Source organism: Sceloporus occidentalis, unplaced genomic scaffold (genome assembly GCF_023333645.1).
Source record: "Sceloporus occidentalis isolate IW3139 unplaced genomic scaffold, rSceOcc1.0.p SCAF_250, whole genome shotgun sequence".
Lineage (NCBI taxonomy): Eukaryota > Metazoa > Chordata > Lepidosauria > Squamata > Phrynosomatidae > Sceloporus > Sceloporus occidentalis.
In genome coordinates this window covers 294,538-318,185 of record NW_028317230.1, presented here as the reverse complement: position 1 = coordinate 318,185, position 23,648 = coordinate 294,538, and the positions used below count along the sequence as shown (strand labels likewise).

The 23,648-nt window shown below is 45.3% G+C and overlaps 1 protein-coding gene across 4 annotated transcripts in view; it reads left to right on the top strand.

Moving 5' to 3' along the window:
• The window catches only part of LOC149276033 (teneurin-4-like), a 144,744-nt gene that overhangs the window by 44,853 nt on the left and 76,243 nt on the right, over positions 1-23,648 (top strand). For 2 of the 4 annotated variants that reach the window (XM_089503994.1, XM_089503992.1), the window contains exon 3: positions 21,864-22,049. The exons of 1 other annotated variant lie outside the window; for it this stretch is intronic. In XM_089503994.1, the coding sequence (XP_089360120.1) occupies positions 21,864-22,049 (186 nt within the window). The remainder of the gene's footprint in view (positions 1-21,863; positions 22,050-23,648) is intronic. One more of the 4 variants, XM_089503991.1, reaches the window with a different exon arrangement.

Sequence of the window (23,648 nt, the reverse complement as noted above, 5' to 3'; positions counted from 1 at the left end):
TGTATACAGTAATATAACCCCCCAGCACTGTATACAGTAATATAACCCCCCAGCGCTGTATACAGTAATATAACCCCCAGCGCTGTATACAGTAATATACAGGGCCGGCCCTACAATGGAGCCGACTGCGTTTTTTCTTTTGAAGCGGAGGAGAGAGAGAGGGGCACCGAGTGGTTTTCGCTTACCCGCTCGGCGCCCCTCTCTCTCTCTCTCTCTCCTCTGCGGCGAGTTTCCCTGTTCGGTCTCGGTGCCGGCTTGTAATGCAGAGCGCCGGAAGTGACGCGAATTTCCGGCGCTCAGCATTACAAGCATTACAAGCCGGCACCGTGGCAGCACAGGGAGACTCGCCGCAGGACTGTTTAAGGGTAAGTACCGGTGGGGGGGGTAGATAATGCCGCCCCCCCCCCCCCGGCGGGGGGCGGCATTTTAAACTTTGCCCCAGGCGGCGTTAAGTCTTCGGCCGGCCCTGGTAATATAACCCCCAGCGCTGTGTACAGTTATAACCTGGTTTTATATCATTTTGCCCCAATAAACCCCCTTTATCTGCAGACCTGGAGCCGCCGTTGCTGTCAGTCATGTGATATTTTGGGTGACTTTCCCGGCTCAAACACCACACTGAGCTGATGCTTTATGGCGATGCTAATGAAGTCCGTCCCTCCATAGACTTTCATTTTCATGAGTCCAACTGGATGATTAAGACTGAGACATTCTATTGTTCCCCACAGGCAGTATGATAAGGAGTCGAGGTGTTTAGTAGATCGGGGGTCAGATAACAGAGCGAGAATCATACAAACGGCTGATATGCAGCTGCCTGAAAACTTTATATTATGGGGCAAAAACTACAACTGGGGTAAAAAAGTAAACAGAGCAAGATTTTAGAAAAAAAAATGTTAATCCGATACGAGGAATAATCACATTACTATGGGGGTTTTTTTGTGTCAGGGGGTGTTTTATCCATTGTTTACAGAACGCTCATAGTCCGCGGGCCGCTGCTCATACCGTTACCGCCTCAGCTGACGATCCTATAAAAAGAGTAACGATCAATACGTTAAGTTTGACAAAACAAAGCGTTTCCAGCCTGCGATGTTTGCTCCATAACAGCCTTTTATTCAATATTTTTATCCCTGATCAATACAATTAATGAAGTGTCCGCTGCCGCCGCCGCGCGTTAACCTCGCGCTGTCCAGGAGTTGCTTTAAAACAATGAAATGAATAGACAAAGTGCATGGATCTCGGCGCGGCTCACCTCATCTCCGCGGAGTGCGGACGGGATACTCACCTACCGCATCCTAACGCCGCGCGCCGGGGTCACCGATCAGTCCGTGTCGCGCAAGATGCCACGAAGCGGAATCCGATATAGTGGACCAATAGCATCATTTCTGGGTCCCGTGATCGGTGTAATGACCTCCGTAATGACGTACATCCACGCCGCATCACTCAGCCGCCATCAGAGGGTGGTAGATAAGTGGAACAGCCTCCCGGCTGAAGTGCTAGAGGCTAATACAGTGAGGGGATTCTGGTCTAAAACGTGCAATTGTTTATTCCGTTCCAAAAGAACATTCCATTGGTTGTCATGGTGATTGAACCCTTTATAAAACTTTTGCACAGAATAATTTTATTTTTTTTTACATATTTCAGCGTTTCTGTTAATAAACTGAAAACCTAAATTATACGGGAAGTAAAAACAGACAAAATCTCAATTCCCTTGGGTTTAAGATCATTCTGGCGGCGTGGATCTGTTTACTGTCTCCTCACGTTTTTTTTTTTCTTTTTTTCCCGCTTTTCACTTATTTCCGGAATCTATTTGTTGCAATTACCTTTCCTGTTAATGAATTCCATATGTTCCCCACAATTTTCTTGATAAATTTAGGTCTAATTTTTGTCCTAATTTGTTAAATTGACCTCTTTTTTTTCCCTCACCAATAACAGAACAGATTTCTTGTTATATATAAATAAATATTTCCACAATATCTAATTTCACCATCATTTCGGAGATAATGTTAATAGGAAGGAATCCCGGGACAGGATAATGCCGCCGCATTAACCCTTCCAGCGGCTACAAAAATAAATACATTTAGGAATTCCAAAAAAATAATCTTCTTATGTCGGAGAAAACTCTAAAAAAAAAAATTCTCAATTTTGCTTCTGAAATTATCATCCGGTGTTGGGGGATCAACAGCATTTACCTGATTTTAACTAGTTACAGCTGGGGTAATAATTGGGGAAATTGCTGTGGTTTTGTCCTAGGGGTGGGAAAGGGTTTTAAATACCCTGCCGACTCCGCGCCGCTGTCCTTACTTATGATGTCATAAGTAAGAGGACCCTGCCAAGCCTAGCCCTCTGTGATGCATCCTTCGCAAATGAGCAGAAAATGAAGCACTTAACTGGGGTAGAAGCTGCAGATACAGAGCTGCAGCTGCACTCCTCCTCTGTGGACCGACAATCCTTGTCACTGATTGGCTGCTTAGTTAGCCAATCAGTGGCAGGAAAGTGCTCTCTTTGAAAGTTAACATGAATTGCAACAAACTAACCCCCTCAGCATAGCTCAACATAAAGCATACCTCCCAACAGTCCCGATTTTTTTTTTGTGTACACTGTCCCACTGCTCCGCCTATGTACCCCGCTGCCCTGCTTTTCTGGGTAATGGGGGGCACAGGTCATTTGAAATGTTTTCTCCTTTTTTTGTAATGCCAGCATCATGTTCTTTCATTATAAATAATCTCCAATCTTTATAAATTACAGTTAAATATATTACAGTCATGTACTTTATGAAAAAAATATAACATTTATTATAAAAATTATAAAAATAAATCATGTTAGAATCAAGCAGAAACACCTTTGTTTTAAACGTCTTCTCACGTGAGAGGGAGCACTTTTTATTAATATTACTAGGAATTATCCGGTAACTTAGTTCAAACGCACTTGAAAACCGTTAGTAACACCGAAAAAACACACAATTCATCCTAACGCCAGGAACCTATTTCACTATAAATAATCAAAAAAATATTTCAGGAATCAGCAGGGAGATTGCCGAGCGACGAAAGAATAATTACGCAACGGGGACAAAAAAAGGCCAATAAACAACCCAATATTACCCAGAATGTAAAAAGTTGGATATGATTTAGAGGCGCGGGGGGGAAAAAAACCAAAAACATGCTTTACGATTGATTAATTTCACTCAATCTGGCGATATAAAAAAAAAACCTTTTAAAAATAATGAGTTTATTATATACCTAAATTTGATTTTCCTCAAATCTCTTCTCAGTTCTAAATTGCTTTAACCGTTTGAACTTTCCTGAGCATTAGGCGCTTAACTAGCGGCGTGACATTTCGTGCGGAAAGGAGGCTGACAGGCAGAAGGAGTCCAGAGCCCCTTCTCGTAATTATACGCAGCCCCCCGAGGTTTTACTGCCTTCGCCGGGGCTTTATGGGAGCTTTTCTTTTTTTTCCGCGTAATTATACATGGAAAAGCATATTTTGGGGTAATTTGATGCACGGTGAGTGGACGGGGGGGAAGGGTGTGCTTTTTGTACCAGCCGCGCTGGGCTCCCGGACACCTGTGTGCGGCTCGGGATATAACCAGCGTCTCTGAGGAGCCACGTCTGCAGAGAATTAGGGAGAGAAGACGCCTGCGAGTCCCTCCGCGTTTCTTGTTTCATCCAGGAGAACGCCACGCTCCGGTTTTGTCACCCAAGCCATTCCCAGCACTTTTCCGTGCCCCCCCCCCCTTTAAAATGCATGGGAGGCGTCTGCGGCATTTGCCCCCTCAGCTATCTGCCGTGCATTAGATGCGTTTGGCCGAGGACATCTCCCGGCCGCACCTGGGAACTCCCCGGGCGACGCACCGCTTCTCGCAGTCTCTGGGTCATGGCCCGAGATCTTCAGGTCGTGGGAGTGGTGGACACGCCCCATTACCTGACATTTGCCCCTCCCACCCCCGTGCAAATATGAAGTTGTTGGGGCTAGTCCCGCCTGCAACATTACTGGCCCCGTCTGCAACATCACTGGCCCCGCCCACTGACATAATTGACCCACCCAAAGAGGGAGCGCTCCGGGAGCCAGAGCCTGGAAGTTCTCAGGTATGCTTCTGCCACATGATATGCTCTCCGCCTGCCAGCCAATGCGGCGGGACGTCTAACGAGACCCCCGTGTGAATAAATGGATATCGCTCCCATTGATTCCAAGCCTTTCCTGTCACCAATCAGCAGCCCAAACCACCACAAAGGAACTCGGACTCAGAGGAGGCAGGAAGCTGCCGGTCTGGAGCTGAAACTTCTACCTAAGTAATATGTGTATAGATAGATAGATAGATAGATAGATAGATATAATAGATAGATAGATAGATAGATAGATATAATAGATAGATAGATAGATAGATAGATAGATAGATATAATAGATAGATAGATAGATAGATAGATAGATAGATAGATAGATAGATAGATAGATATAATAGATAGATAGATAGATACAGATAGATAGATAGATAGATAGATAGATAGATAGATATAGATAGATAGATAGATAGATAGATAGATAGATAGATCCACATTCATTGGTTCAGTGGAATTTTGGAAAACAAATTTCATTTCTGACCATGAAGAAAATAAACTGAGATTATAAAAAAAAAAGAAAATTTCCAGTATGTTGAATTTTTAAAGAAACCGCATCCATAACCAATTCCATTCCCCTGGCGCGGTTCGCGCATGGCTGGGAATATTAGGAGTTTTACTGCCGAACGCGACTCCTGGGGTATAAAACAAGAATATGGCTCTTTGACTTTAAAATCCACTAAAATCCATTAAAATCGTCCCAGTCCCTCCCAGTTCCAATGTGATTCCGTGAAAGCGAGTTATCTCGCTGCGTCTTCCTGATTACAGGGCTCGGCGGGGTAACCCGGGATCCCAGGACCTTCCCTGATTACAGACTTTGTAAATTAAGATTCTCGGCTGCCAAAGCGGGACGGAAATAAAACAGAAACATTTACCCGGACTGATCAAAGGAACGCGGGGCGATCGCGCTGCACTTTATCCCGACTCCCCTCTCCTGACGGACAGAATGCCGGCTTTTTAGAATGGATTTCAGCAACTAAGCCAAAAATTGGCAGCTGCCTGATTGTTACGGATAAAATATACCAAATGACACTAAATTGCCAGGCGCTGTTCTGTTACGGGTTACAGGCGGCGGGTTGAGCATTTTCCGAGCGGCGAGGAGATGTGGGATCCGGAACCTTCGGAAAGATGAGGTTCCCCAAGAGCATGTAGAGAAACTGTGTTATTTGGGGTGGTTTAAGTGATTTCGACGTGGTGCTGACAAAACTTTTTTGGTTCTAAATTGGCAAGATAAGATAAAATGGAAAACGTCTCATTACTGCATAGTCCGGGACTCGCTTATCTCATTACCGTTCCTTTAAAGGGGATCTCCCAACATTTTTTTTATCCTTCGGATCGGAATAAATTTTTTTTTCCAAAATAATTGTTCTCGTTTTTACCCCAGTTGTAGTTTTTGCCCCCATAATATAAAGTTTTCAGGCAGCCGCATATCAGCCGTTTGTAGGATTCTCGCTCTGTTATCTGACCCCTGATCTACTAAACCCCCCGACTCTTTATCATACTGCCTGTGGGGGGCAATAGAATGGCTCAGTCTTAATCACCCAGTGGGACTCTCTGACTAATAAAAGTCTATAGAGGAACGGATTCATTAGCATCGCCATAAAGCATCAGCTCAGTGTGGTGTTTGAGCCGGGAAAGTCACCTAAAATGTCACATGACTGACAACAACGGTGGCTCCAGGTCTACAGATAAAAGAGAGATTTTTGGGAGAAAATTAAATAAAACCAAGTTTTTCTCATCAACCGACATTACTGTATACAGTGCTGGGGAGTTATTACTGTATACAGCGCTGGGGGTTATATTACTGTATACAGCGCTGGGGAGTTATTACTGTATACAGCGCTGGGGAGTTATTACTGTATACAGCGCTGGGGAGTTATTACTGTATACCCCACACAAGGGGATTCAACAAAGTACAGGAGGGAAGTTTATTTTAAAGGAAGAGAAAAGTTAGAACAAGAGACCAGAATCTAGAACTAGAGGGTCAGAGACTGAGATGGAATGGAAGGAAGGTTTAACACCTTCCCCGGGTTAGCCCCCCCCATATTAAGAATTTTTACAAAAGATCATGGCATTTGTTAGATCTTTGTTAGATCCGGTTAGATCAACTGTTTTTTTCGTTAGATCTATCACGCAGGACGCGGTATTCACAATCCTATTTTGTGTGCGGGGGATGGGTATACATAGGGGCTGGCCCCCCCTCAACTGAAATTTGGATTTTTTTAATGGATCTTGGTAGAGATTCGTTAGATCCGGTTAGATCAACTGTTTTTTTCGTTAGATCTATCACGCAGGAGGCGGTATTCACAATCCTATTTTGTGTGCGGGGAGGATAGGTTTTATTTCATAAATGCTTTATTTCCTATCTTTTAGCTTTGTATAGCGTTTCCAGGGCCGGCCTGAGGTGTTCAGGTGCCCTGTGCGGACCACCCCCGAATTCCACGGAACAGAGGTAGAGCTCAGCGGGACATAAATTCCAAATTTCAGTTGGAGGGGCAACCCATATGTATTGCTATCCCCCGCACACAAAATAGGATTGTGAATACCGCCTCCTGCGTGATAGATCTAACGAAAAAAACAGTTGATCTAACCGGATCTAACGAATATCTACCAAAATCCATAAAAAAAAATCCCCTCATTACATATTCAATATCTCAGTAATTAGACTAGATCTAACAAAAATTTTGTCTGATCAAACCTGATCTAACTGAGCTATCATAATCAGTAACATTTTGTGGAAATTTTTGTTGAGGGGGGGCTGGCTACGGGTTAGCCCCCCCTGAAAAAGATTTTTAATATTGCCTATTTTAGAGTAGATCTAACGAAAAAAACAGTTGATCAAACCTGATCTAACAAAGATCTAACAAATGCCATGATCTTTTGTAAAAATTCTTAATATGGGGGGGCTAACCCGGGGGAGGTGGTTTAACTGAGAGGGTGGTTGATAAGGGGAACAGCCTTCCCACAGAAATGGTAGAGGGTAATACGGTGAGGGAATTTAAGGACTATATATATATCCAACTGGCTTTATTGCCTGTAATCCCAGCAGTAACTTAATCCGAGGACCCGGGGAGATTTATAATTTGACGGAGAGTCACAAGGTCTCCAATTATGAGAGTGCTGAAACAGGAGACCATGTTTAGAATAGAGATTTTCCTAATTGAATGATAACTGTGTAATTTACCTGCGTGAATGTGCGTGTGAATGTGCGTGTGAATGTGCGTGTGAATGTGCGTGTGAATGTGCGAGTGAATGTGCGTGTGAATGTGCGTGTGAATGTGCGAGTTAGACTCAGCAAAGGCAATATAAACATCAGCCAACTCAACGTACATTCAATATTTACATAAGTACTAAGCCTAATAATATAGATTTCTTAGTATAATATGTTTTTATAATGTTTTACTTCCAGTTAAATAAAAAATAAAACAGTAAATTCCTCGTATTTTTTCTTTTTAAAAGAAACTCACATTGTTCTAAAAAGAAAGCAAATAGTATAGAAATGTACCCCGTTGTACAGTGCTGTGGAAAATGACGGCACTATATAAATCAATAACTAATAATAATTATGCCTGGGGGAAAAATATATAAAATGCTAAAAAATAATAATAATAAAAACATTTATTTCACTTTGTGTTAGAACATTTTAATCCCCCCCCCTTGTGTTAACCCTTGAGTCAGGTTCAGGCTTTTTGATGTCTTTTTTTAGGGGGGGTGTATTCATTTTTTTAAGGATTTTTAGTAGAAAGCGCCTTGATGCTGTGCAGGTCATGTGACATATTCTTCGCAGTACAGAGACTCCGGTGGGAGTTTTTATTACAAAAAAGGGGAAAAAAAACCCCATAATTGTTTATTTGTCCGCAAATTTAAGACAGTTCTTTACAACATAATAAAATGCCATTTAATGTAAGCCGTGGTTCGGGGGTAAATTCCGGGCCCTGGAAGTTAGGGGGCCGCGCGTCCCGTTATTTCTCTTTACGGCGCGGATAACCTTTTCCGTTATTGAATCATAATTGAGGCGCTTTCTGCTTGTTTTATAATAACGCTTACACGAGCCAAACCTTTGATTGAAATGAAGCGCGGTAATAGCGTCGTGAAGAGCGGAGTCCGTAGGTAGTCTGCAAATTTCCATTTATTCTTTTTTTTTTTTCATGTTTTTCACTTGACTCGATCAGGTGTTTTAATGAAGCCAGGCTTTATTAACCTCTTCCATGCTGGAAAGGCCAAGAAAAAAAAAGAATTAAAATTGGTATCCAGTCTTCCTCTGGCAGTTGAGAACACTGATTCTGACAGTTGATGTTGATTTGTTTCTTTCTGTAATTCTGGCAGTTGATGGTAGTTGAAGGCTGGTCAAGCCCGGAATGGCACACAGGGCCGTCCATATCCAGCCGTCAGCCACAATTACACCATCAGGTGGCCGCCGGCTTCAAGAGCCAGGGCCTCTGTGTGATCGCCAGTCCGGGCCAGGAGCTGATTCTGACCGTTTATGATTCTGGCCATTGATGGTGGATGAGTTTTGATTCTGACAGTTGGTGTTCTGTGATTCTGGCAGTTGATGCCGTGTGAGTGCTGATTCTGACTGTTGATGTTGGGTTACCGCTATCATGATTATGGCAGATGGTGAGTGAGCGCTGTCATGTAAGCTGAGTTAAGGCTGTTTGTGATTCTGGCAGTTGGTGTTGAGTTGGCACACTCTGTGATTCTGGCAGTTGATGGCGGATGATTGCTGATTCTGACTGTTGATGTTGGGTTACAGCTATCGTGATTTTGGCAGATGGTGAGTGAGCGCTGTCATGGGCTGTTTGTGATTCTGACAGTTGGTGTTGAGTTGGCACATTCTGTGACTCTGGCAGTTGATGGCGGGTAAGTGCTGATTCTGTCATCTGATTTTGTGTTAGAGCTCTCTGTGATTCTGGCATCTGATGTAGATATTTCTGTGACGGCAGATGAGAGCTGCCATTATCAATATTAGCAGAAAGCATTCTTTTTTCCTCCCCGTCTTCGTACAGCGTTATCGCGGCCATATGGCTGGAATACTTTGCTTTCCTCGTTAAGTCCTATTAAAGGAAAGTAAATAAATGTCTAATTGTTGTGGAAGGCGGAAGTCTTAGTGAACATCTTTGTAAACACATCTGTTTTCATAAAACATGTGCGGCTCACAGCTCATAAAGAGCCCTGCACCCCAATACAGAACAATGCACCCCAATATAAAGCCATATACCCCAAAACAGACCCCTGCACCCCAATACAGAACAATGCACCCCAATATAAAGCCATATACCCCAAAACAGACCCCTACACCCCAATACAGAACACTGCACCCCAATATAAAGCCATATACCCCAAAACAGACCCATGCACCCCAATACAGACCCCTGCACCCCAATATAAAGCCATATATCCCAAAACAGACCCCTGCACCCCAACACAGACCAATGCACCCCAATATAAAGCCATATACTCCAAAACAGACCCCTGCAGCCCAATACAGAACAATGCACCCCAATATAAAGCCATATACCCCAATACAGAGCCCTATACCCCAATACAGAGCCCTATACCCCAATTCAGAGCACTGCACCCTAATACAGAGCCCTGTACCCCAATACAGAGCCTTGTACCCTAATACGGAGCCTTGTACCCCAATACAGAGCACTGTACCCCAATACAGACCCCTGCACCCCAATCCAAAACCATATACCCCAATACAGAGCCCTGCACCCTTATAAAGAGTACTGCACCTTACTACAGAGCATTTTTGCAGCTCCTAAGCTCCAGGTATATATTACATAGATGCTATAAATGCCATAACAGTAAGAGTCGGTGGACAACCTAGAACAGCAATGTCACATGGGAGCACTTATAACATTATTTGTGTTCCCTCCCGAATGTAAGAACCTTTTACTTTACAGAGAGGGTTGTAGATAAGTGGAACACCCTCCCAGCAGAGGTGGTAGAGGGTAATACAGTGAGGGGATTAAACACGCATGGGATAGACATACGGCTCCTGAATCTAAGACGAGACCAACGACTGATTAAGGTTTGCGTCTTTACAGCAGGAGAATCAGGCAGACTAGACGGGGGCCGGATGGGGCCGATCTGCTGGCGGGTTCTGGGTTTCTATAAAGATACGTATTATTCACGTTGAGCTGCTTCCACCTGCCGCAGAGGCCCTCGCAGACTCTTCTCCCGGCCGGTTTGCAGCCGCGGTTTATATCGTTTGGGTTATTTTTTTCCAGGAAAGTCCATTTTTTTTGCTTTTGTGGAATCGCTGGAAGAATCTCACGGAACGACCGGCGACGGAACCACCGGCAACGGACCCTGAGAGCCTCCGCCGTCTGTACAGCTGCATACGGTACTTAGCGATGCACAGAAACCAGCTAATTGGTTAATTACCTGCTAATTAGAGAAATCACAGCGCTTTGGCCTGTACGCCCCCCTCGAGGAGCGAGTTATTCACCCCTGATACGGCGTCTCCATCTGCTCGGAGCGTTCAGGAAGCTGCCGGGACGGCGGAGCACATCGGGCGGATACAGCGTGTCACCGGGGGGCACCGTCCGTGACCCGCCTGCAGATTATTCACGTCTGGGGCCGACGGTTTCTTTTTATAACCCGGTTACATCGCTGTTACTCGGCCAGAAATCGAGTTCTGTTTATGGTCACGCGTATGAATTCCCAGCGCCTGGACATTTTGTCTCGGGGCTCCATTACATTTCTATGGCGCCAGCAGAGTCCGTGGCGCTGCTACATTGGGGGACAGCGACAATCTTATTCAAACGTAAAAGACATAAACCCCCTTTATCTGCAGACCTGGAGCCGCCGTCGCTGTCAGTCATGTGATATTTTGGGTGACTTTCCCGGCTCAAACACCGCACTGAGCTGACGCTTTATGGCGATGCTAACGAAGTCCGTCCCTCCATAGACTTTCATTAGTCAGAGAGTCCGGCTGGGTGATTAAGACCGAGCCATTCTATTGTTCCCCACAGGCAGTATGCCAAGGAGTCGGGGGGGGGGGGGGGGATCCGCTGGCAAATCAATATTGTTACATAAGAGACGTTTATTATGGACTCTGTTTCTTTTACGTTTTCAGACACCGTTGCAGAGAGTTGCAGTTTAAAGTGATGTTTCGCAATGAAAAACGTTATTAGAGATTTTTATAATCCTATTAATTCCCAGGATGCACCTGGTCTCGTCGTGTGAAGCTTGCTTTATACATAGAGGACGTTGTTACACGCAGCAGGTAGATTGATTTATAAAAAAAAACGAACGTACGACAGATAACGCCTGAGAATGGGGGGATCATGAGAGCGAGGACCCCTGACTTACCCGCCGGGCAGAGCAAGCAGAGGATCGGGCCGCGGGGGTCCGGGACGCTGCCCTTTCCCCCCAACCAAAACGAGGCAATTCCTATAATAATTACTAATAACTTTACAAACCGGGAGCGGCACGCGGAGCAGGATTTAGGCTTTTAGGGTTTTTATTGACGCCGCCGGCTGGACTGGTTGAGGTTCTCCTTGCTTTTGCATTTTGTCCCGCGGTGACGTAACCCCCGGAGTGAAAGCAGTAATGAGGGGGAAAAGGTCATTCTCAGGTGAGCAGCAGTTGGTGTCGCCGGACGGGTCACATGATACGCGGTAATCCTCGTTATTAACCTCTCTATGGCATTGTGACGTTCCAAGCCAGGTAATTACAGCTACAGCGGGTATAATTACTGTCATACTCCTGCCGGGGAGGAATAACGGGTTTATTTGTTACTGATAATAATGACATTGACTATCAGTTTTCACCCCGACGTCTGTGAGTCTGACTGTCTGCTGTCGCATTCTTTCCACGCTCTGGAGAGTAAAATAAATGATTTACCTTAAGGAGAAGATGCAGCTCCCAAGCTGCAGTGCACTGCCCCTTCAGTGGTAGCAAATCCGTGGTCGCACTGAAATCGATGGAAGTATGCAGGGTCTCATTAGACCCCTGGGACTCTCACGAGATTAGACCGCAGCGGCGCGCTGGCAAGCCAATGTATTTCACAGGACCCATCTCCTGCAAGCCAAGGGTCTCGGGGCGGAAAAAGAGGGCAAATGCCTAGGTGGGGGGTGCTGGATAATCCATCAAAACAGAACATTAAAGGGAGCACACATTAAGTGTGTACGATGCTTGGAGTGTCCCTTTAAGAAGCAAAATCAACGATTTCATGACCTCACACTCCAGAATAATGACTTCACGAGAAGTACTGCGCTCAGGAATATGATGGCGCTATATATATATAAAACAATGCATAGCGAGAAGACGAGGCGGATCAGGGCGGTGGGACGTCACTGCGCTCTCTGATCCCTGGCAGCGTAATGAGGAGCAGACAATACCGAGTACAGAACGGTTTTGAAGATGAAGCCCGCTGAGTCCTGCTTTGTCTCATTGATGGAAAGTGATGGCGAAGCCTGCCGCGGGATGCTCGTATATTCCCCCTGCGCGTCCGGCTCTCTCTGCTCTCGTACCCTCACCAGAACCGACGCGGATCTCCGAGGCCTCCTCCTCCTTCAGCCCGTCACATAGAAACAAGTAATAGAGTCAGGAGAAACCCAACATGCGCGAATTGGGGTCTTATTGGTAAAGCAAGAGAGGCCGGCAGACCCTGATCAGAGACCCGTCTTCTAAACGACGACCCGACGACTTTCACAAAAAAAAACCCCATGCCCTAATACCGCGAAATGACTGCTTGTGGCTTAAACGCCAGAGATATCTGCAGCTCCGGATCCCTTGGGAATCGTTGGAACGTTCCACGGATGGGGCGCTCGGCGCGGGTGGAATCGGCGCGCGTTACGCTGCAGGGAGCACCGATTTAACTTAAAACGCTCCAAATAATCGCTAAACAACTAGAAGATCCCGGCCGAGGATCGGTGTCTGATCTCCTACGTTTCCGGTCGAAGGAACAACGTATCAACCACTTCATTTCTCTGCCCCCGCCGCGTCCGCCAAACAAATAACCCAATGTTTGATCTTTTCAGTTTCCAAAAACACTGTAGATACCCAAAAAAAATGTTTTTCCATCAAACTAACATTTTACTTTCCTTTATGCGCGAAAATCATTATTTTTAGTATTTCTAACAATAGCCTTTTTTTTTTGTTTTTGTTCCTTGAAAATAATCCTAATTGTTGTTGGTCGGTGCCAAGAACGAGAGCCTCCTGAGATAACGAGGACAGCGACCAAAACACTGAAAACCCCCGGGGGCCATCATTCATGAGTAATAGGGGCTTGGTCCCGGGTTCAGGAATTAAAGGCACAGTACGCTCATCCCTCATCTTACTTAAATTTTTAATCACATAAGAACAACAGCAGCCAATCAGTGCCTGCTCTTGCGTCACATGACAATTAAGTGTTCCCGGGGAAAATATGAACACGCTAAGAAATGTTATGCGGTTAAAGAATTATTTCCGGGGGGGGGGGTTGTTAAATAAAGAGAGCGTGAAATGTTAAATTAAGTGGCAGTCTCGGAGGGGTGGGTCCGGGGGGCCGCAGCGATGTTATCTCCAGGAGACGCTGGAACTGTGACAGCAGCTGTTCTGTTACAAATATCTTCAGAAGTACCATACGGTGCGTTAAAGCGCTAGCCGCGCATGCAGCGGATCTGCTCCTCATTAACTAAGTGACGGCTTTAAGGAATTCCCACCGGGAAGGGATCCATTGCGTGTTCCTTTGAATTTGTGTTCAGCGGGGTGCAAAGTCATAGAAACCCAGAACCTGCCAGCAGATCGGCCCCAACCGGACCCCCGTCTAACAACTGTTATAAGAACCAGTTGGCTGCCGCCGTTACCAAGTCGCTGTGGCCATGCTGTGGGGATTTGAAGGGCCGGTGTGGACAGCTGTATGGGAATCCTGTGCGCAGAGACAGCATCACCGCAGGGGTGGGGAGCGTGGGTAGATCAGAGCTTCCCTCCCCGCTCCACCCCGTCTACTAATTAATATTCAGCACAAAAACATAATAATCATTCACGTTCTGCTCCATGGCGGCCCCATCCGGCCCCCGACTAGTCGCCCGTTTCTCCTGCTGTAAAGACTCAAACCTTAATCAGTCGTTGGTCTCGTCTTAGATTCAGGAGCCGTATGTCTATCCCGCGCATGTTTAATCCCCTCACTGTATTACCCTCCACCACTTCTGCTGGGAGGCTGCTCCACTTATCTACCACCCTCTCCGTAAAGTAAAACTTCCATCTGAGCCTCTGAGCCTCTACTTTCAGGCTACCGGTTCCTGTCCTGCGTCTTTTTCGAAGCTCGACGTTCAGGGCTGTGATGTACAGAAGGTGCCAGAAATGTATTAGATGCCCTTCTTTCTGCATTCTCCAAAGGGATATGCGAACCGTTCCTGCCCTACCCGTCCAAAAGGCCCGCGGGAGGGCCACATCCTCTCTGGTCCTTTCCTGCAAGGGGAAGAACCACTCGATATCCCATCGTTAGAAGGGAGGGGGCCGCTGCACCCCCGCATCAGAGAAAATGGACCTTTAAGGGATCGCGTCCCAGCGCGGCTTCATAAAAACAATATCCGACAGAAACGACAGAATATCCCAGTGCAAAACCAGTGCAAAACCAGTGCAAAAACCAGTGCAAAACCAGTGCAAAAACTAGTGCACAACCAGTGCAAAACCAGTGCAAAACCAGTGCAAAAACCAGTGCAAAACCAGTGCAAAACCAGTGCAAAAACCAGTGCAAAACCAGTGCAAAACCAGTGCAAAAACCAGTGCAAAAACCAGTGCAAAACCAGTGCAAAACCAGTGCAAAAACCAATGCAAAACCAGTGCAAAACCAGTGCACAACCAGTGCACAACCAGTGCAAAAACCAGTTCAAAACCAGTGCAAAAACCAATGCAAAACCAGTGCAAAAACTAGTGCACAACCAGTGCAAAACCAGTGCAAAAACCAGTGCAAAAACCAGTGCAAAACCAGTGCAAAAACCAATGCAAAACCAGTGCAAAAACTAGTGCACAACCAGTGCAAAACCAGTGCACAACCAGTGCAAAAACCAGTTCAAAACCAGTGCAAAACCAGTGCACAACCAGTGCAAAAACCAGTGCAAAACCAGTGCACAACCAGTGCAAAACCAGTGCAAAAACCAGTGCAAAACCAGTGCAAAAACCAGTGCAAAACCAGTGCAAAAACCAGTGCAAAAACCAGTGCAAAAAAAATCCAAAGAATAAAAAGCGCTCAGCATGAAGCCCCAGCCTGCGTCGTCTGCTTTCGGCGTTTATACGACATGCTAACGGGTCGGTTCGTGCCTTTACGCCTGAATCCGTGACCCCGCCGAGCAGGTAATAGGACAGTAGAACGACGCGGTGGGAACGCAGCATGGTTCTGGAGGTGTCGGGGTCGCTTCTCATTCTCAGTCGGGGAACCAAATATTCATAAAGTATTCATGAAGCCAACTTTAATAAAAACATCATTTCTGATTACGAAAATCTGGATCAACAATAAGTGTGGCGGCCTCATTATAGAAACTCCACATAGAGACCGCCGAGCTCTCTGACGGGGCCGAGTCTGTAGCATTCTCATACCCCCCCCCCCGGCTGACAACACGGCGCTGACAGGCGGTTATCCATAAAGGCGAAAATGCGACGAGTTTAGGAGAAAAGGATTTTGGGATCATTTCCCTTGGAATTTGTGAAAATTACGTTGTTTTTTTTTACTCGTATTTAGTTTTTCATTTTTATAGAATTTAAGCTGCATCACCAGTGGCAGGTCAGGGGGAGGGCGGATGGGGGGACAGATCGCCCTCTGGTTGGTCAAGCGCTTCGGCATACGATGCCGCCATATAAATAAACACTGACGTCTCTGAAACAATCCTCGGAGCGGGTAGTAGTTTGGCAGACCTCCGCCTCTCAGTAGGCTGACTTCTTAAAGTTCTTTTTTGGTTTGGGTTACTAATCTTATTTAGAAGTGTTGAGTTCCTAGGAAAAGAGGGGCAGCGGGTAGGAAGGGGGGGCACAAGGGATTTGGGGCCTAGAGAGGGACTGGCCGAACTAAAGAGGGACACTTGGCAGATGAGGAAAAGAATCCAGAAATATCTGCACCTGATGCGAAGGAACGGAGGAGAGCGGCTGCTGAGTATCTGATTTCCCCGAGCCCTCATCGGGTGGTAAGTGAGAGGCCGGCCGGGGGCCACGCGGGACCCCCCGTCAGCGCGGTCACACTTTTTATTTGCAAACACGAGTCCCTTCATCAAGGAGACGTCTCTCGCAGTCATTAGGACCTCGTTACAAGTACAGCCGCTGCCAGGGAATCACATTAGATGCTTTACTTTACTCAGAGGGTGGTGGATAAGGGGAACAGCTTCCCAGCAGAGGTGGTGGAGGGTAATACAGCGAGGGGATTTAAACATGCATGGGACAGACATACGGCTCCTGGATCTGACGCTATATAAGTGTCTGTTGTTACTTTTTTTTTTTTTTTTCTTTTTTTTTTTAGATGTGCAGAAATCATCCTGATTCCCCCGTTTCCACGGTGATAAGCGGAATTCCGACATTTTAATTATAAATCTAATCAGAAATAGAGTTAGAAAAAAACTTTGCCCGTTTTTTACCGACGTGGAACGGAGTCGCCGTATTTTATTATGCGCGGGGCGGGTTTAATTAACGCAAATGGGCTTCGGCCCCGTAAACCTGGGAAGATTGCCATAGCAGCGCCGGATTAAAAAAACAACGTTAACATTAAAATAATGAGAAAAATAAATAAAAAGATATATTCCAATAAAATAATGTCAGCGGCCGCGCACTCTCCAATCATTTGGGGTGTGGGTGGGCGGATCTGTTGTATAAGTGGGCGGGTCCGTTGCCATCAGTGGGCGGGGTACTTACATTTTGTGCTTTTTGGGGGGTATCAATTAATTTTTGGGGACGCGTCACGTCTTTAAGGGAAATTCACACTTCTGAAACTGTTTTTATTTATTCAAAAAGTTATAAATCACACAAATAGAATAATTAAAGAATTCAGAGAAGGATTGGCAAAAGACTGAAATCCGTGGGGGGGGGACGTGAATTATTGTTAGAATTAATAATGAATTAATAATTAATCGCCTGTAATAATAAGAATATCAAAGAGTGGGGGATGGGCATTTCCTTTTCTGTTAAATCTATATTTTTTTACATATATATAAATAATAGAATTTTTAAATAAATGTTGGAAGTTTATCTGATTTTTTTTTTCTATAAAAGTGCAAATCTGATGTTTGCAGAACATCCGGGGCTATAAATGACAGAATAAACGTTAATATTTTGCTTCTCCATCCGGGGAGAAATCCGCTTTTGGAAAAGGAATTTTCCCCCTAAATGGCAAAATTCAAAAATTGATTAATTGGGGGTTTTTTTGCCTTCTTTTGGATCAAAAGCAGGAGGGATTGGTAGAAGGGGGGGGGGTAGAACTTGATAAACTTTTTTCAACCTAAATTACTACGTTTTACTATGTAAAATTTTTTTTTTTTTAAATACTCTGTTACTATGTAAAAAAAATAAAAAAAACCTCTGTTACTATGTAAAAAAATATTTTTCTTTTTATATATATATTATTAGGAGGGGTGTACATTTGGTTTCTAGGCCATAATAAAGTGTCAATTTTAGATGTGTGGAACAGCCTCCCAGCAGAGATGGTAGAGGGTAATACAGTGAGGGGATTAAACATGCGCGGGATAGATAGACGGCTCCTGAATCTAAGACGAGACCAACGACTGATTAAGGTTTGAGTCTTTACAGCAGGAGAAACGGGCGGGGGCCGGGCGGGGGCCGGATGGGGCCGCCGTGGAGCAGAACGTGAATGATTATTATGTTTTTGTGCTGAATATTAATTAGTAGACGGGGTGGAGCGGGGAGGGAAGCTCTGATCTACCCACGCTCCCCACCCCTGCGGTGATGCTGTCTCAGGATTCCCATACAGCTGTCTATACCGGCCCTTTAAATCCCCACAGCATGGCCACAGCGACTCTGTAACGGCGGCAGCCAACTGGCTCTTATGGTGGTTGTCATGGAAACCATGACTGGTCAGGAGGTGAAGATATTCTGAATGGAGACACCTGTGTTCAAGCAGGGATTCCAGCTGTGATATGGCAGGGAGAAAAGCACCAATCGTGAAGCTAAATCAGAGGAGAGTACGGAGGCCGGATATAATTGCGACTCCCGGCAATCCGTCACACGCAGTCCCTGCCCCGGGGGTAACATGCAGAGTATCCAGGGGCAATCCCTGACACCAGCCCTGGCACTTCGTTGGTGCAACGGTCTGCAGCCCGGTGCAAATCCCGTACCCGGAGCCTCGGCAGAGAGCAGCGTTCCACCGCACAGGGGTGTCAGTTAGCATTCAGAAGCATACTTCCCCCCTGTCCCTGTTTAGCTTTGATAGTCCCTCTCCCAAATACCCCGATGCCCCTCTTTTCTAGGAGGTCAGAATGTTTGCTGGGTATGAGGGGATCGCAGGGTTCTACAGCCCTAAAAGCCCCGATAATGTGTATAGAAACAGCAAGAAACAGCTTTATTAATTAAACGGGGGAACTAAAACCCCATTATTCTTCCAAAAAAATTGGCGTTTATTGAAAATGCTTTTGAATCAATATTTTCCCCGTTATTTATTATTTGTATTATTTATTATTATATATTATTGTTGTTATTATATATTGTTATTATTATTATATATTGTTATATATTGTTATTATTATTATTAATTATTATTATTATTATATATTGTTATTATTATTATTATATATATTGTTATTATTCTTATTATTCTTATATATTGTTATTATTATTATATATTGTTATTATTATTATTCTTATATATTGTTATTATATATTGTTATTATTATTATTATATATTATTATTGTTATTATTATTATTATATATTATTATTGTTATTATTATTATTATATATTATTATTATTATTATATATTGTTATTATTATTATTATATATTATTATTATTATTATATATTATTATTATATATTGTTATTATTATTATATTGTTATTATTATTATTATATATTGTTGTTATTATTATTATTATTATTATTATTATTATATATCTTGAGGAGAGTTTTGTTTTTAGCAGGAAATCAGTAAATTCTGTAGTGATTTCTTACATCATTTCGCAAACTTATCTAAGAGAGAAAAGTCCAAGGAGATGATTTTCAGGGTGCAGTGAATTGGGCCAGGAAGGCGCAGCCGCGTCCGTACTACTAATTGGAGCTACGTCCGGGGGGGGCGAGCTCCAATTAGTAGTATGGACGCGGCTGCGCTTTTAACAATTTTTAATTGATAAAAAAGTCACATTTTAAGCAAATAAACACTTTTAGTTTTTTGTTTTTTTTTATTAAGTTATATTTAATTTCTAGATCACCTTAAAAATTAACCCTTGATTGTTAAATAGGGTTAAATGCGTCAAGAGTTGCCTTTGTCTTTAAGGGTTAATAACCCCCAAACCTGAATCTGTATTTACCTTGAGTGATGCCACTGGCAGCACCCTCAGCCGCCCCGTCTGTGTGTCATCACTGCGGAGCGCCGGGCTATCATCCTCAGCCAAGCAGCCGCTTGTCCTTCCTCATTCTCCCTCAACCACCTGATAGATTGTAAGCTCCCTGCAGCAGGGCCCTCGTCTCCGTCTGCCCCGGTCTGTGTTATATATGTATTCATGTTATTGTCAGTTTGGGATGGAGCAGCGCTACGGCATGTGCTGGTGCTATATAAGTGAAACGTGTTGGTGATGGGGGGGCTTCTGTGCTCTGGGTGCATTAGCACCCACCTGAAATCCCATTAAAGGAGCTCAGAAAGGAGCCAGTATTATTTTAAATGCTGCCCATTTACAGAGTTTAGATGCCCCCTGTGGCCATTTGTGGTATTGCTAGTAGGGAAAACAGCTGATTCTGCCATTGGGGATGTGACTGGGATGCTGCCTCCAGATCAACTGAAACAGTACCCCATATATACCCCATGTATATACCCCATGCATATACCCCATGAGTATACCCCATGAATATACCCCATATACCCCATGAATATACCCCATGAATATACCCCATATACCCCATGCATATACCCCATATACCCCATGAGTATACCCCATGAATATACCCCATATACCCCATGAATATACCCCATATACCCCATGCATATACCCCATATACCCCATGAGTATACCCCATAAATATACTCTATGAATATACCCCATGAATATACCCCATGAGTATACCCCATATACCCCATGAGTATACCCCATAAATATACCCCATATACCCCATGCATATACCCCATGAGTATACCCTATAAATATACTCTAGGAATATACCCCATGCATATACCCCATGAGTATACCCCATAAATATACTCAATGAGTATACCCTATAAATATACCCCATATACCTCATGAGTATACCCCATATACCTTATGCATATACCCCATTGTACACGAGAGCGGACAATAACATAGAACAGGTTTTCTTGTATTCATTTGGTATATGATGCATGCCGTTATACAGCGCTACTGAATATGATGGTGCCATACAAATCAATACATAATAATAATGGTTCCTCCCATTTGGGGGTGGGGCAGAGGTGTCAATCACATCAGTCTGGCTCAGTAATTAAAGGGCTACGCATCCGTGAAATGCCAAAAAAACAAGCTTTGGCCCCCAAATCTGATGTGGCTGATACGGCGCGTAACAAAGCACTAAACCCTGACACGGGAGTGAAGGCGGCGGGGCCGCTCTCTGCTTTCATTGATCCCGAGCCTTCCGAGGCTAATCTCTTTTTGTGGGAAAAGTCTGCTGTATTCAGGCGGCTCAGTATGGAGGATCTGGGGGGATTTGCATCAGGAGACAGCGAGGGGGCTTTCATCCCACGGCGGGGTCTCTGATCCCCACTGGGAATGGAATGAGGACCCCGCGGAATCAGCAGCTTCATTGGGTATCGCCCGGGCCCTGAGACGGGAGTCACGGAGTTAAAACCCCGATAGAGAGAGAAATAGGAGGGAAGTTACAACAAGAGACCGGAATCTAACACTAGCGAGTCAGAGGCTGAGACGGGATGGAAGGAAGTTTTACCTTACTGAGAGGGGGGTAGATAAGTGGAACAGCCTCCCAGCAGAGGCGGTAGAGGGTAATACAGTGAGGGGATTTAACGCGCGGGATAGACATATGTAATAAAATATGTCATTGGTTTATTTCCATCTACCGTGTAAATTAAACGTGTCAATGTCATGTCTGTATCTGCAAACCTGTCCTATGTGGCCCCCTTAATTCACCCAGATGGGGTGGCACGCCAGGGGGGGGCAGGGGGCAAATAATAATCCAACAACCGGCTTTATGGTCAAATTAAGCTTTTTAAGGGCTAAATGTGGAACCGGCACAACAGCTCTCACCCCAGCACAGAAAGGGTTACCCTACCGGCAAGGCCAAGGGCAAGTAACACAGTAGCCATGGCTAGGAATGGGCATATAACAGGTTAACTAGAAAGCATGTCCTGTGCTTCCAGCCCTGTGGCACTAAAGGTGTTAAAAGGGGAAAATACAGTAACCGTAGCAGTGCCTCGCCAGCATTAAGGGGTTAATTGTAAGTCAAGTGTATGGCTGGGGGCCCCAGCATTGCAAGAGTTAAATGTGCCATGGGGTTAACCGTTTCCTTGCCAGGGTGTGCCGATCATCCAGTGTCCCCCCTTCGTTATACTTTGTTGCCCCCCCCTCCTCCTCCTCTATGTACCCCGTTGCCCCCCCTCTCTGATCTGTGTGTTTGTGGTTCGCAGGTCCCACTTTGCATTGTTCATCAGCTTCATCAACCCCGTCCCCTCCCCCCATCCCGGGAGCCAATGACTGCCAGCGGAGGCTGCTGGGCGGAGGGAGGCCGCCGGACTCGGACTCGGAGGCTGACTTTGGCCCCAATTCATTCTTAGTTAAGAGCGGATCGGGAACCCTGGCCGTGTCCGCCAACGGTGAGTCCTCTCCTTCCTACCGGCCTCGGTGCAGCTCGGGGGGTAAATGCACCGGGGGGGGGTAAATGCACCGGGGGGGGGTAAATGCACCGGGGGGGGGCAGATGCATGCATTAGATGCGGGGTGCAGGGTCTGGATGCATTAGGTGCAGGGGTGGGAAGCGGGGTGTATAGGGGGGGCAGACATGCATTAGATGCGGGGTGTATAGGGGTGCAGGGGTGGGATGCGGGGTGTATGGGGGTGCAGGCATGCATTAGATGCGGGGTGTATGGGGATGCGGGGTGTATGGGGGTGCAGGCATGCATTAGATGCGGGGTGTATGGGGGTGCAGGGGTGGGATGCGGGGTGTATAGGGGCTGGATGCGGGGTATATGGGGGTGGGATGCGGGGTGTATAGGGGCGGGATGCGGGGTATATGGGGGTGGGATGCGGGGTATATGGGGGTACATGCGTGTATAAGTCCCCGGGGTGATATACAGACAGAGGTTTGCGTGCCGCTCTCTGAAGCATCTACTCTGACTGTAACTTGTGAGTTTCTGTAAAACCCGGTCCCCCCAGTGCGCAACTCTCAGAACTCTCAGCCATGGGGGCTGCCTGCAGTTTGCTTGGATCTCTGCATTATGTACCTTCAGCTGTCAGCATATCCCCTATATGCGTGCATATAGAATGTAACTGACGTGATGCCGCGTCCCTGTATACAAACATATAGAATGTAAGTAACATGCTAATATATTCCTGTATATGTACATATAGAATGTCCGTGTGCATGTAGCGTGTATCCGTGTGCTGATGCTCGGTTGCTTTGGATGGCTGGATGAGGTTTCCGTGGTCGACCTGTCCGTGCGATAACAGCGGGGGCCGTACGGATCTTCTTATCTCTGAGTCCGCTGTGTATAACACGTAATGCTGTATGTATGTTTACACGCTTCCACGTGCAGGTCCTAGGAGTCCCGGTATGTGTAGGACCTCTTTCGATTTATTGGGGCTTTCTCCCTTTTTTTTTTTTTCTTTCTTTCTTTTTTTTTTTTTTATTTTGTTAACAAAAATAATTAAAAATATATATATTTTTTATGCCTATTTACTTTGTTTCCAGGCATGACCCTGGCACTCAGGGGGTTAATCTTTTTTTTTTTTTTGTATATTATTATGAATTTCGGCTTTTTTTTTTTTTTTTTTTTTTTTTTTTTTTTTGCATTTCTCGCCCCGTTATTGTTTCATGTTGGCGTTGGGCTCGATGAGGCGCCGATCGGATTTTTTCCGCCCCGCTGAGTAAAGGTTAGCGAGGTTTTGATATGAAATTATTAGCATTTCGGGCTCCTGATGGTATTTGTGAGGGATGGAATGTTTACTTTCTGCGGAGTTTGGGGTCAAGTTCCTGCTTTTACCCAAAAGTCTGATTAATTGAAAGGTTTTTGTGCCGTGTGGGGGATGTGATGTTGGAATTGGAAAGTTTAACACCTGCCCTGCCGGTGGGGTGCAAAGAAGGCTTCTGCGGCACGTGACGCTAGGTCGGGGGGGGCTACAAGGAGCTTGCGTGTTCTATATGTAAGCGGACCCTCCACCAGAGGGAATGTATCTGTTCCTGAGATATACCATTGT